Here is a 12,414-nt window from a genome sequence, read left to right as displayed (position 1 = left end):
ACAGAAAGTTGTTCGTTTTTAAGAATTAAATGTTAAAAGAGCTTGCCATAGATGTAAAAACCGTGGGAGTAAGATCATGAAAGCCGTAGCAGCCTGTCAATGGGATACCTTGTAAAAAAAAAATGTCTCTTACCTTCATTTGACCAATAAAAACAGCATGAGCTACAATGAATGGCATTTCAAATATCCGCATTTGACTTGTGATCATATAGTTAATGTAAACTAATCATGCCTTCTGTTGTTAATTCCAGGGCATGTTTGAGATGCACAGTAAACATTTTGTTTTAAACGAGTTACGTGCCGAATTTTGCAGGTCTTATTTTGTTTTGTCTCTCTAGAACTGAAAGTTAAACAACATCACTCACAAAAAAACAAACAAAAAAAACACAAAACATGGATCCTGCGCTTTGCCACTCACCTTTGACGAGATGCGGGACAGCGAGGTGCACGCAGAGGGCGATGGAGACGAGCAACGGTCCCATCCTCACCGAACAGTGCCTACGAGTTCCAAGGTTACAAATGTCCAACGTTACCTACGGTTAAAACTTCTTTCTTCCACTGAGTTACACGCACAGGTTTTCTACTAAGTATCTCCCTGGACAGGTGTCAGATAAGTCCGTGTTTTTTTTTCTCTCCAAGGAAGGGTCAGCGGAGATGAAATAAGTGATCCTCTCAGGAGTTCCTCTTGCCCTTATGCTGCAGTGGCACGCGGCGAGATAACGGAGAGACTCCGCGCGGGTCCCGATCAAACGGTGATTGCGCGCGGCAGACGGTCAGTGTAGCGCTCGAGCAGCGGCGCTGTCTTACTGATAAAGACGAGCCTCGCTCCTCCCCAGCAGCCCTGGAGCCTCCAATACACAGAACGAACGGCAAAACCCAAATGGGTGGGACACTGTCAGTGTATTTCACTTCGCACCGGCAAAGGCGCTCTTTTTGCTCTGATGTAGAACAGGTACAGCGGCTTAACTGTTCTGACCTCCCTTCCGAGATTTATCCCACACAGTCTCTTTTCTCTATGTCTGTAGGCTAGGTGAGATAGTGGGATGGCCCTGTAGAGGGGAGACCAGGGATTGCGGTAACAATTTTTGCTTTGATATTTTTGCGCTATTTATATCAAACTTTTATATGATCGTCCCATATTTATCTTTAAAGTATAGAGTTGTTACAGGAGTCGAAAACATTATGCCATGTATCACACTACAACCCAAACATTTAATAAAACATAAATAAATAAAACAACTCAAAGAACTGGAATAACTTACATGAAAAAAAAAAAATAATCTAATCAGATTTAAAACACTTGGTACACTTGCCGACTTAGTCAATGGTTACAGAGAAAACTGGGTATCATAAACTAACGCTATGGCCGACGTTCAGACAGACTGCAGGGAAATGTGGCCAATCCAACATGTTTGCTCACATGTGACCCAGATCTTTTTTTCTCATGACAATGTGAACCGCACAAACCACATGGAATCTGATCTCTTCAATTCCGATTTGTCCGATTCAATAGGAGTTTGTGGGGCGGCGGACGCTGTTCAGCTGAGGCTCTACCCCGCTTAGTATGCCTGCCGAAGCCATGCGCTAAATTTTAAGTTTCACTAAACTTAAAATAGTCTAAAAAATTTGAGAGAAGAAAAATTGTTACTTGATAGAATTTTACAATTTATTATTGATTCAGTTTATATAAAGGTATGTGTTTTGCATGGCACTGCCCCACCTACCCTTACAGACGAGCCATGGCTGATTAAAAATAGCCTACATATTGAGCAACTGAAACAATCTTTGTCATAGACAAGCAAGATAACTGGACCGGTGAGAAACAATGGGTGGCACAGCACAGATTTGAAGCAGGACATTTCACCAGAAAGGGCAGAACCGGTTACAACTCAGGTAGTTCCCCTTCGAGGGAACTCGCACTGCGTCGTCGTCGTGACGACACTTTGGGGAACGCCCTCAGCGTAGCGCATCTGAAGTATGAATGAAATCTGTCCAATCCTGATTGGTGCTGCGTCATGACGTAGTAGATGACGGCATACCCGGAAGATACAAAGGGACGCCGGCACACACACATGTTTAGCTTTTTGCTCTTCAGCAAAGCGCTCTGTGTGAAACTGTTTGTCCTATTTGGTGTTGTTTGTCCTATAAGAATTGTCCCAAATAACGTCTGCATTGCAATATAGAATCTAGTGGCTCGGATCTCGCGTTTGCCGAGGCAGCGCGTAGATTACGGGTCTACTCTGCAATAAAGATTCTGAGACTGATCTCGCGTTTGCCGAGGCAGCGCGTAGATTATGTCTGCATTGCAATACAGAATCTATAGCTCGGGTCTCGCGCTTGCCGAGGCAGCGCGTAGATTACGGGGCTATTCTGCATTAAAGATTCTGTGTGGGTGCGAGGCATGCACAGTCAGCTCCTGAGGGTGCTGGCTGTGTGTTCATTGAGAAATATCTTGACGCACACAGCCGTGCGTTCCGGGTGTTTCAGCCTCGCGCCCGTTGGCTTTCTTCTCGAGAGATGAAAGCCAAATATATTGTGAACGACTCGAATCTCGCATTTGCCGAGGCAGCGCGTAGATTAGTCTGCTATAAAAGGGACACACACGATCTGTGAAATAATACTGTTTGGGTGCGAGGCATTCACAGTCAGCTCCTGAGGGGGCTGGCAGTGTTCATTGAGAAATATCTCGGCGCGCGTGCATAGAAAAAAGCCGTGCGCTGTCGGATGTTTCAACCTCGCAATTGTTGACTTTCTTCTCGAGGGATGAAAGCCGATATATTGTGACCGACGGCTCGAATCTCGCGTTGCCGAGGCAGCACGTAGATTACGAAACCGTTTAAATAAATATTAAACTAAACAAACAGTATTGTCTGGTGATTATGGCTGCATTTAATTCTTAATGGAATTAAAATGATGGAATATTATCTGACTTTGAGAAGTTATATATTTTAATTCAGCCTACCACCGTTTCACTTATCTAGTGTTTTTGGCTGCATTTGATTTTGAGGAATTAAAATGTTGAGCCTCGCACCGACAGGTGCAAAAAGAGTGTCGCCTCCCGCGCCCCTCCCGAGGGAGCCTGGCAAAGGAGACGGCGCTCTTGCGGCAAGCCTTCTGAGCCTAAGGTCGATCTGAGGACCGTCCTTTAGGCAAAGAAGGCTTCTGCCAGGTGGTCCTAGCTGCGGCCGGACCACTCAGAGCTGTCCCCCCCGGGGTGGAGCGATCGAGGTCGCCTCCCCCCGGAGCTCTCAGGAAATCAGTGCTGTGTTCCCGCCGTCCAGTACGCTTCGGGCCACACTGATTTCCCGCGCACGCATGCCGCTCCAGCCGCCTCTAGAAAGACCTGCGGCTGGGCAGCGAACGCGTCCGCACACCGAAAATCATTCTCGACTGCTCCCTGCCGGTCAGCCGCTTCAGGGGGTCGGGAATGAGGCTCGGTTGACACCTGAGGCCAGCCTTGAGAGGCTGGTTCCCTTAGTAGATTATCTCGGCGCATGGTCATGCTTCCGAATATATCTGCGTGGGCCCTGCGTACTGTAGAGCTGGGTTACAGACTGCAGTTCAGCTCCCCTCCCCCGAAGTTCAACGGGGTGGTCTGGACTGTGGTCGGCTCAGAGCAGGTTCGGGTTATGGAACAGGAAGTTCAATCCCTGTTGGTCAAGGAGGCCATAGAACGTGTTCCTCTGCCAGACAGGGAGTCCGGGTTCTACAGCCGGTACTTCATAGTTCCCAAGAAGGATGGGGGGTTGCGTCCAATAATAGATCTCAGGCACTTGAATCGTTCTCTGAGGAGATTCAGGTTCAAGATGCTCACAATTCCAGCCATCGTGAGTCAGATCCAGTTCGAGGACTGGTTCGTCACGATAGATCTGAAGGACGCATACTTCCATATTTCCATCCTTCCATGTCACAGGAAGTTCCTGAGGTTCGCTTTCGGGGGCGAAGCGTACCAATATCGGGTTCTTCCCTTTGGCCTAGCTCTTTCCCCTTGCACCTTCACCAAGTGCATGGATGCAGCGCTGGCTCCGCTGAGACTCCAGGGCATTCGTGTACTCAATTACATCGACGACTGGCTAATATTAGCCAAATCGTACGATATGGCAGTTCGGCATCGAGATGTCGTTCTAGCCCATATCAGGTGCTTGGGGCTGAGACTCAACACAAAGAAAAGTGTGTTGACGCCCTCCCAGAGGACTACGTTCTTGGGAGTCGTATGGGACTCCACGATGATGCGGGCACGAATGTCTCCCGCACGCGTGGAATCCATACGGGCGATGGTCTCCAAAGTGAAGCTAGGCCACAACCTCACTGTGAAGCAGTTTCAGAGACTGCTGGGCCTCATGGCAGCAGCGTCCAACATCATACCTTTTGGCCTGCTACACATGAGACCCCTACAGTGGTGGTTGAGAGCCAAGGGGTTTTCCCCGAGGGGAAATCCGTTCCGTATGATCAGAGTAACGCGCAGATGCCTTCGCTCTCTCGTCATATGGAGGAAACCTTGGTTCCTGTCCCAGGGACCAGTGCTGGGAGCATCTTGTTGCCGGAAAACCGTTTCAACAGATGCCTCCCTCACTGGTTGGGGCGCGGTCATGGACGGCCGCTTTGCGAGAGGTCTGTGGGAGACCCGGCATTCTTCCTGGCACATCAACTGCCTGGAAATGCTGGCGGTCTACAAAGCTCTGAGGAGCTTTTTCCCAGACCTCCGCGGCCACCATGTCCTGATACGCTCGGACAACACTTCCGTTGTCGCGTATCTGAATCATCAGGGGGGTCTGAGATCGCGCCCTCTATGCAGACTGGCACACCAGATCCTTCTGTGGTCCCAGGGGAAACTGTCGTCTCTCAGAGCGATGTACGTCCCCGGGGACCAAAATCAGGGAGCAGACGTCCTGTCGAGGCAGGGGCTGAGGCCCGGGGAGTGGCGACTCCACCCAGAGGTGGTGGAAGCCATGTGCGTAAGATTCGGCCCAGTGGAAGTGGATCTGTTCGCGTCTCAAGAGACGTCCCACTGTCCACTGTGGTTCTCTCTCAGGCATCCAGCTCCGCTGGGGCTGGACGCCATGATGCAGACGTGGCCGAGGCTACGTCTGTACGCATTTCCCCCGATCGCTCTGCTCCCGGGAGTCCTGGAGCGGGTCCGCCGGGAGGGGATCAGTCTACTTTTAGTAGCACCCCGCTGGCCGACCCGGGTATGGTTCTCGGACATTGTAGCACTGCTGGACGGCCTCCCGTGGCAGGTCCCTCTGAGGAGGGATCTGCTGTCGCAGGCAGGGGGCACAATATTTCACCCCCGGCCAGAGCTGTGGAACCTCTGGGTCTGGCCCCTGAGGGGGCTCGGTACCTAGAGGCTGGCCTGTCAGCAGATGTTGTCGAGACCCTACTCAGCTCCAGGGCTCCTTCTACCAGGAGACTGTACAGCCTGAAGTGGAATGTGTTTTCCACTTGGTGTAGAGAGCGCGAGGTGGACCCAGTTAACTGCCCAGTGGCTTCAGTGCTGGAGTTCCTCCAAGATCGTTTCTCCGCCGGTCTTACCCCGTCCACACTTAGGGTGTATGTGGCCGCCATTGGGGCTTTCCACTCGCCTGTAGGTGATGGGCCTTTGGGGAAGCACCATCTGGTTGTACGTTTCCTCCGTGGGGCTCGGAGGATGAGGCCTGCGGCTCGCTCCAGAGTCCCAACCTGGGACCTGGCGGTGGTACTTGAAGGGTTGGCTGAGGCCCCCTTCGAGCCACTGGAGTCGGCTGAGGCGAAGAACCTGACCCTTAAGGTGGCCTTTCTCCTAGCTATCACTTCTCTGAGGAGAGTGGGGGATCTCCAGGCCTTGGCTATAACGCCAACTTGCCTGGAGTTTGCTCCTGGCGGAGTTAAGGCCATCTTACATCCTAGACCGGGCTATGTGCCCAAGGTGCCATCTAATGTGGCACGGTCAGTGGTTCTTCAGGCCTTCCATCCTCCACCTCACGTGACGGCGGAAGAGGGGAGGCTTCACCTGCTCTGCCCAGTCAGAGCCCTGAGAGTGTACCTTGAGAGGTCTTCTCAGTGGAGGAAGTCAGACCAGTTGTTGGTGTGCTTTGGTTCACCCAAGAAAGGGCTGCCTGCATCCAAGCAGACAATCAGTAATTGGATTGTCCAGGCTATAGCCACGGCTTATCAGGTGCGCAATCTGCCTTCACCTATGGCCGTGAGGGCTCATTCTACCAGGAGCATGGCCTCCTCGGTAGCCCTCCTTTCTGGAGTCTCGCTTCAGGATATTTGCGAAGCGGCTGGGTGGGCCACTCCGCACACCTTCATACGGTTCTACAGTCTGCAACTCCCTGTGACGCCTGGCGCCAGAGTGCTCGCGTCCTAAGTGTGCCTGTTTTACAGCTTCATACTAGGGCGGGTGTGATTACGGTGTGGCATAGTGGGTATTACGTTCCCCAAAGTGTCGTCACGACGACGACGCAGTGCGAGTTCCCTCGAAGGGGAACGTCTCGGGTTACGACTGTAACCCTTGTTCCCCGAGAAGGGAACGAGACACTGCGTCTCGTCGCCACACCTATCACGGGCAGAGCGCGTGCTTCATCGCAAATAGCTAAATATGTGTGTGTGCCGGCGTCCCTTTGTATCTTCCGGGTATGCCGTCATCTACTACGTCATGACGCAGCACCAATCAGGATTGGACAGATTTCATTCATACTTCAGATGCGCTACGCTGAGGGCGTTCCCCAAAGTGTCGTCACGACGACGACGCAGTGTCTCGTTCCCTTCTCGGGGAACAAGGGTTACAGTCGTAACCCGAGACGTTTTTCGTATTCACAAAGACTTAAAGGGATAGTTCACTTTGAAATTCATTTTTGGTATGTTTTAGCTTACCTCAAGGGCATCCAAGATGTAGGTGTCTTTTTTTCCGCAGTAGTTTCAATTTTGATATTTTTAGGTCAAACCGTTCTTGTCTGTCAGTCATATAATGCAGGTCTATGGTCACGGTCTCAAAACACAAGCACAGAGTCCAAATTAAAACAATTCCCCGTCGTCCAAATTAAACAATTCCCCATCGTAAGTACACATTGATGGCCTAAGACACGAAACGAGCGGTTTGTGTGAGAAAACGAACAGTATTTATATCGTTTTTACCTCTTATACGCAGACATGTCCGAGTGATCTGATCTGACGTGTACGCAGACTGGTGCATAGATATATACAATAAATGTCGCCTTAAAGACATTCGTTCCAATGAACTGCCGTAGCCAAGGCGACATCTAGTGTGTATATATCTATGCACCAGTCTGCGCACACGTCAGATCAGAGCACTTCGACATGGCTGCGTATAAGTGGTAAAAACGATATAAATACTGTTCGTTTTCTCACACAAACCGCTCGTTTCGTGTCTTAGGCCATCAATGTGTACTTACGATGGGGAATTGTTTAATCTGGACGACGGGGAATTGTTTTAATTTGGACTCTGTGCTTGTGTTTTGAGAGCGTGACCATCGACCTGCATTATATGACTGACAGACAAGAACGGTTTGACCTAAAAATATCAAAATTGAAACTACTGCGGAAAAAAAGACACCTACATCTTGGATGCCCTTGAGGTAAGCTAAAACATACCAAAAATTAATTTCAAAGTGAACTATCCCTTTAAAGGTACAATATGTAACTTTTTTGCTTTAAAAATAGCAAAAATCACTATATCTATGTTATAGGGTTGGGTATTGGTTGGGTTTTATCCGATACCAGTACCTACTCGGTATTTTTTAAACGGTTCCGGTGCTTAAATGGTTCTTGAACCGGTACTTAAGAAAACGAAAGCACACACACTTCATAAAAAAAATAAATACCTGTGTGTGTGTGTGTGTGTGTGTGTGTCCAAACTGGACACAATATTAACTTAAATCTTTAAAGGTCCCATGACATGAAATTTTCACTTTCTGAGGTTTTTTAACATTAATATGAGTTCCCCTAGCCTGTATATGGTCCCCAAGTTTCTAAAAATTTCAATCGGTGTAAATCGAGCTTTTGCTATCTTTCTCTGCCTTTGAGAAAATGGAGGCTCATACGCGCTGATCTTGAATCTCCTCCTTATGACGTCATAAGGAGGAAATGTTACCTCCCCTGTCTCTGCTTTGCCCGCCCAGAGAATATTTTCCGCCCATGAGAAAATGCGCTAGGAAGTAGGAAGTAGGAATGCGCGCGCGCGATTTTAGTTTGTCCACGAGAGATATTATGGCTTTTGAGCGAGCGAAGCATAACAATTGCTCAATAATTGGATGTACAAATGAACACCGAAGGGTCAATACAGAGCTGGGCTTGCTGAACGTCTGAAACTAAAGTCTGGATCACTCTCTTTGGCTCAGCTACACACCTCGGACAAGTAAGTCAACTTAACTAATGATATATAAGTGTGTTGCTTTACTGTTTATGGTTACCTAGATTTTACACGTAGAATGTGGCTGTAACATTAGCTATGCAGCTATGCAGTTTATGTGTGTGAATACACACACTGTAACGCGAGTGTTGTACACGTCTTTGTTATTTGGATAACCGTTTTCCTGTTGGTTATATGGCGCGCGCGATATCCGCATTTCAAGATCGCAGAGCTTGATGTAATTGTAATAAGATAAATTACAGATCTCTCATGAAAAGGCAACAGTAGGTTAGCGTTAGCTACATGATGATAACTGTAAACCATCCGAATAAAGTACCGTATCCAGACATAATATTTTAAACTAACCATTCGGAAACGTCCTGCTGGAGCCGCTGAGTTGCAACTTCTTCATCCGTTGCTTCTCCATCTGGATCAGATTCTGGGTCAAACTGAAATGCTTGAATGACTGCGTGTCTTCGTGCCATTGCAATATATCCAACGTAAACATGCACGCCACGTTACCGTTGCGCAAGATGGTCAAGGCCACACCCACCCTCCACCTTGCGCCGCCTTTCTCCTCCTCATTAGTATTTAAAGCTACAGACACCGAAACGGCCTGTCTGAAGGAAGCTCATTCTGGGACTGGCTTGTAGTGGCTATAATTCTGCACTGAGGCTGAATTTTTGGAAAGAGATTTCAGATACAGTACTAGGGACCACTAAGGCCTATATTAAAGCCTACAAAAAGTAGCATGTCATGGGACCTTTAATACTTGATATGCAAGATTTGCAGTTGGCATTAAAATACTAGACTTCCATGTCCACCACGACACTGTCAGCTGAACTTGAACTTTAGTCAAGTGTGTCAGAGGTTTTGGGTTCTAATCCGCATTCGTACAGTTTTTTTTTATTTTAATTTTTTAAACCAATTATGCTCATCAGTGGTTGTATATCAAGCAGGGAGATGCATTTCGTGATTTCACCGTAACGAATAGAGAGTCTCCGCAACGTATTGAAGCGCGCGTCCGAGTGAAGACAGTGCGGTGTGCGCAAGCCAAAAAAAGGAAACACTGTATCAGCGCCACTGATCGCAGCGGCAACGAGCACTTTGATCACTTGATTTAAAAAACACATTTCAGCGCTAGATCGTCTCTTATTTAACAAACGAACGAAATGAATGCTCTGCTGGTTAACTGGAGATGTTTTATTATTGGAACATTCGTGCCACGAGATGTTTTATAGGGTGCGGTAAAAAAAAGTCAGGCACCGAAAGTTTCGTTCTTATTCGGTCTCGTTACTACCATTTACGTCGGAACCGGTTCCCTATTGGAACCGGGTTTCGGTACCCGGGCCATCCCTAATTATATATTTTTTTTAGTTGTGTACTTACATTATCCCTACTGTTTCCAACAACTTTCAAACCAGGAGATATTTGTAATTTAATTCAAAGACACGTACCGTTTCTTTATTTCCGTTTTGTCGCCGTCAATGGCGTCATATCCGCGTTATCCCTGGTTTCCGCTCGTACTGCCATAGTAACCAGAGCCCTCTGATAGTAGCCAAGGCGACAGACGTGGACAACTGTGTAGTTCGCCATGTCTATTTGCACGCTGTTGTTGTTTCGTTCAAACATTATGGACCATGGCAAGCAGACTTTGGATAAAAAAGGAGAACTAAAACGAGAATCAATATCAGCGCGGTGTTTTCGAGATGCCGAGAGCTCCCATAGACAGTATATAAATGAGAGCTCCACGTCCGAGACTTCGACCGCTCCTACGTGTAATTTATTAAACAGGTGAGCACATTTACATAAAACTAATCAATGTTATATAGTTCAACAATGATAAAGTGTTAGAATATGATCTGTATGTTATTCTAATGTTGATCTAGCTTACTGCTAGTCTCATACAGACAAACTAACACATACATTTCAACACATTCAAATGCAGTTTAGTGTGATAGTGTAATTAGACCAAGTGAAACAGCGCTGCGCTACCTCACAAGTTTAATTTGTCTAATAAACTGACCTGTGAGTTGTAATTCTGCACTTGCGTGTAGTTCGGTAGAATGAAATGTCCATATTCCTTTTATATCTGCGGGACTCGCGTCGCGTGTGGAGCTGATAGCTGTCTCTTAGCAATGCCGACTTGCTTCTTATCACAGTCATGATAAAAACATAGATGTATTTACTCATCCATAAACATTATTAAATCGGTCGGCTTGACGTTGACAACAAGATCCATAATTCTTAGCAAGTATTGCGTCATCAAACTACGCCTTTGTTATTGTAAGAGGTTAGCGACCCCTAGCGGCGAAAAAAATTACATAGTGTACGTTTAAGGTAAGGTAAGCATTCACAGGTAAGGCTTTTCATAGTATTTGAAACAAGGCATTAAACATAAATCAGGTAAGTATTCATAGGTAAGATCTCTCACAGTCTTTGAAGCGAGGCGTCGAATATAATTCAGGTTGGTATTCACAGGTAAAGTCTTTCACAGTCTTTGAAAAGAAGAACAGAATGTATCTCAAGTAAGTTTACACTGTTCAGAAAAGGGTTGTCGTGATATACCGGTATTGACGATAACCATGATATTTAAAAAAATTAAATAGCGTTATTGTGTTAATTAGGGGTGTCGCAATATACCAGTATTGGCAATAACAGTAATTTTTCAAATGAATAGTACACAGATGATAATATGACATGTAAATAATCCAGCGCCTTATCTGGTTGACATCCCAATGTACAGTAGGTGGCGGTATTGCACGTCAACGCTGGTTGCCACCTGTCGTAAAACACAAGCAGATACAGCTTGCAACTGCTACAGTCTGAAGGACTTGCCGATTAACAGTCAGTGCAAAAGGGGGACAAAACACCAACCTGTTCAACCACCTCCACCTCCGCCTCCATTATCTTGCAGATTTGGCCACTGTAAAGTAAGTTTCCATTATTTTGCTAGTCCTAAAATGGAAAATGTTACATTAACCTGTTAACTGCTTACGCCTTTCTGTGTTTTATTATTTACATCCCTCTGGGCCTTTAGTTCAAAAGTGTGCTCATTCAGATATAAATGATGGATTATGATTACCGTACATGTATTTGAAATATCTTTAGAGAGCAATATTTTTTGTTTTCTATTTTTACCCAACATAGGACGATGTGAGCATCATGGAACACTAAACTCTCACATGCAATTTATGTTTTTATTCATACTCGATGCAGGAGGGTGCCCTTGTGCAGAAAGTCCACAAGTGAGAGTCATGAGGAATAAGATCCATGAAAGCCCTAATATTGACAAAGACATCCATTGATTGATGTAGCTGATTAAAACGCAGATAGAGACATTTTGACTGATTAATTAACACGCATTGCGACAGTATTATGGTTTATCTGTGTTCTTCAAACTATTTCGATTTTCATAAGGATAATCTATATTCAAAATGCAATGCCAATTAACATAGCCTTTATCACTGTATGTTATACTATAAAACAATATAATTTCTTTTTAATCTCTATTTGACTGATAACATTATTATTGTTTTTTAAAATTTCTAGATAGATATTGCGATATATCGTTATTGTGAATTCTTTAGGCCACGATAACCATGTGGTGAAGAATCTGATATTGTGACAGACCTAGTTCAGAATCAAACTAAAACTTAACTTGTGTCATTACAGGAAACATTCAGTAAGTTTGGTCCTTTGCAGACGAACGCAGTAATCCTTTACAGCATTCAAATCCAGACCCAGACTAATCTTTGTTTCAGCGTTTATATACGCTCCACACACTCTTATAAAGGGGAGCGCAAGAGGGCGAATGACGGAACCAAATCCAGGGTGTCGCTGTCACATTATCCTCACCTCTAGAAACGGATTCCAGATACTCCAAAATATTTCCTGCAATCCATGGGGGAGGGAGCAAAAAGGGAATAACCCCACAGCAAGATGACCAGTATGAATTACCACAGTGGAGATGAAGGAGGGAGGAGCCATGAGGGAGACTTAGCAGGAGGAACCAGGGAGCAGACAGACCAAAATGGAGCTGTCCAGGGTGAAGACTCATGTGC

General features: G+C 46.3%; 1 protein-coding gene across 3 annotated transcripts in view; it reads right to left on the bottom strand.

Annotated features, from left to right (window-relative positions):
- edil3a (EGF-like repeats and discoidin I-like domains 3a) overlaps positions 1-995 on the bottom strand; it is a 185,070-nt gene extending 184,075 nt beyond the window's left edge. For 2 of the 3 annotated variants that reach the window (XM_082170029.1, XM_082170030.1), the window contains exon 1: positions 419-995. In XM_082170029.1, coding sequence (XP_082026155.1) covers positions 419-482 — 64 coding nt within the window. In that variant the 5' untranslated portion in view covers positions 483-995. The remainder of the gene's footprint in view (positions 1-418) is intronic. The other variant, XM_082170031.1, reaches the window with a different exon arrangement.
- Between the last annotated feature and the right edge of the window lie 11,419 nt (positions 996-12,414).

This window comes from Leuciscus leuciscus (genome assembly GCF_965113295.1).
Source record: "Leuciscus leuciscus genome assembly, chromosome: 5".
NCBI lineage: Eukaryota > Metazoa > Chordata > Actinopteri > Cypriniformes > Leuciscidae > Leuciscus > Leuciscus leuciscus.
Note: the sequence above shows the minus strand (reverse complement) of the source record. Positions and strands in the feature narration are given on the sequence as shown.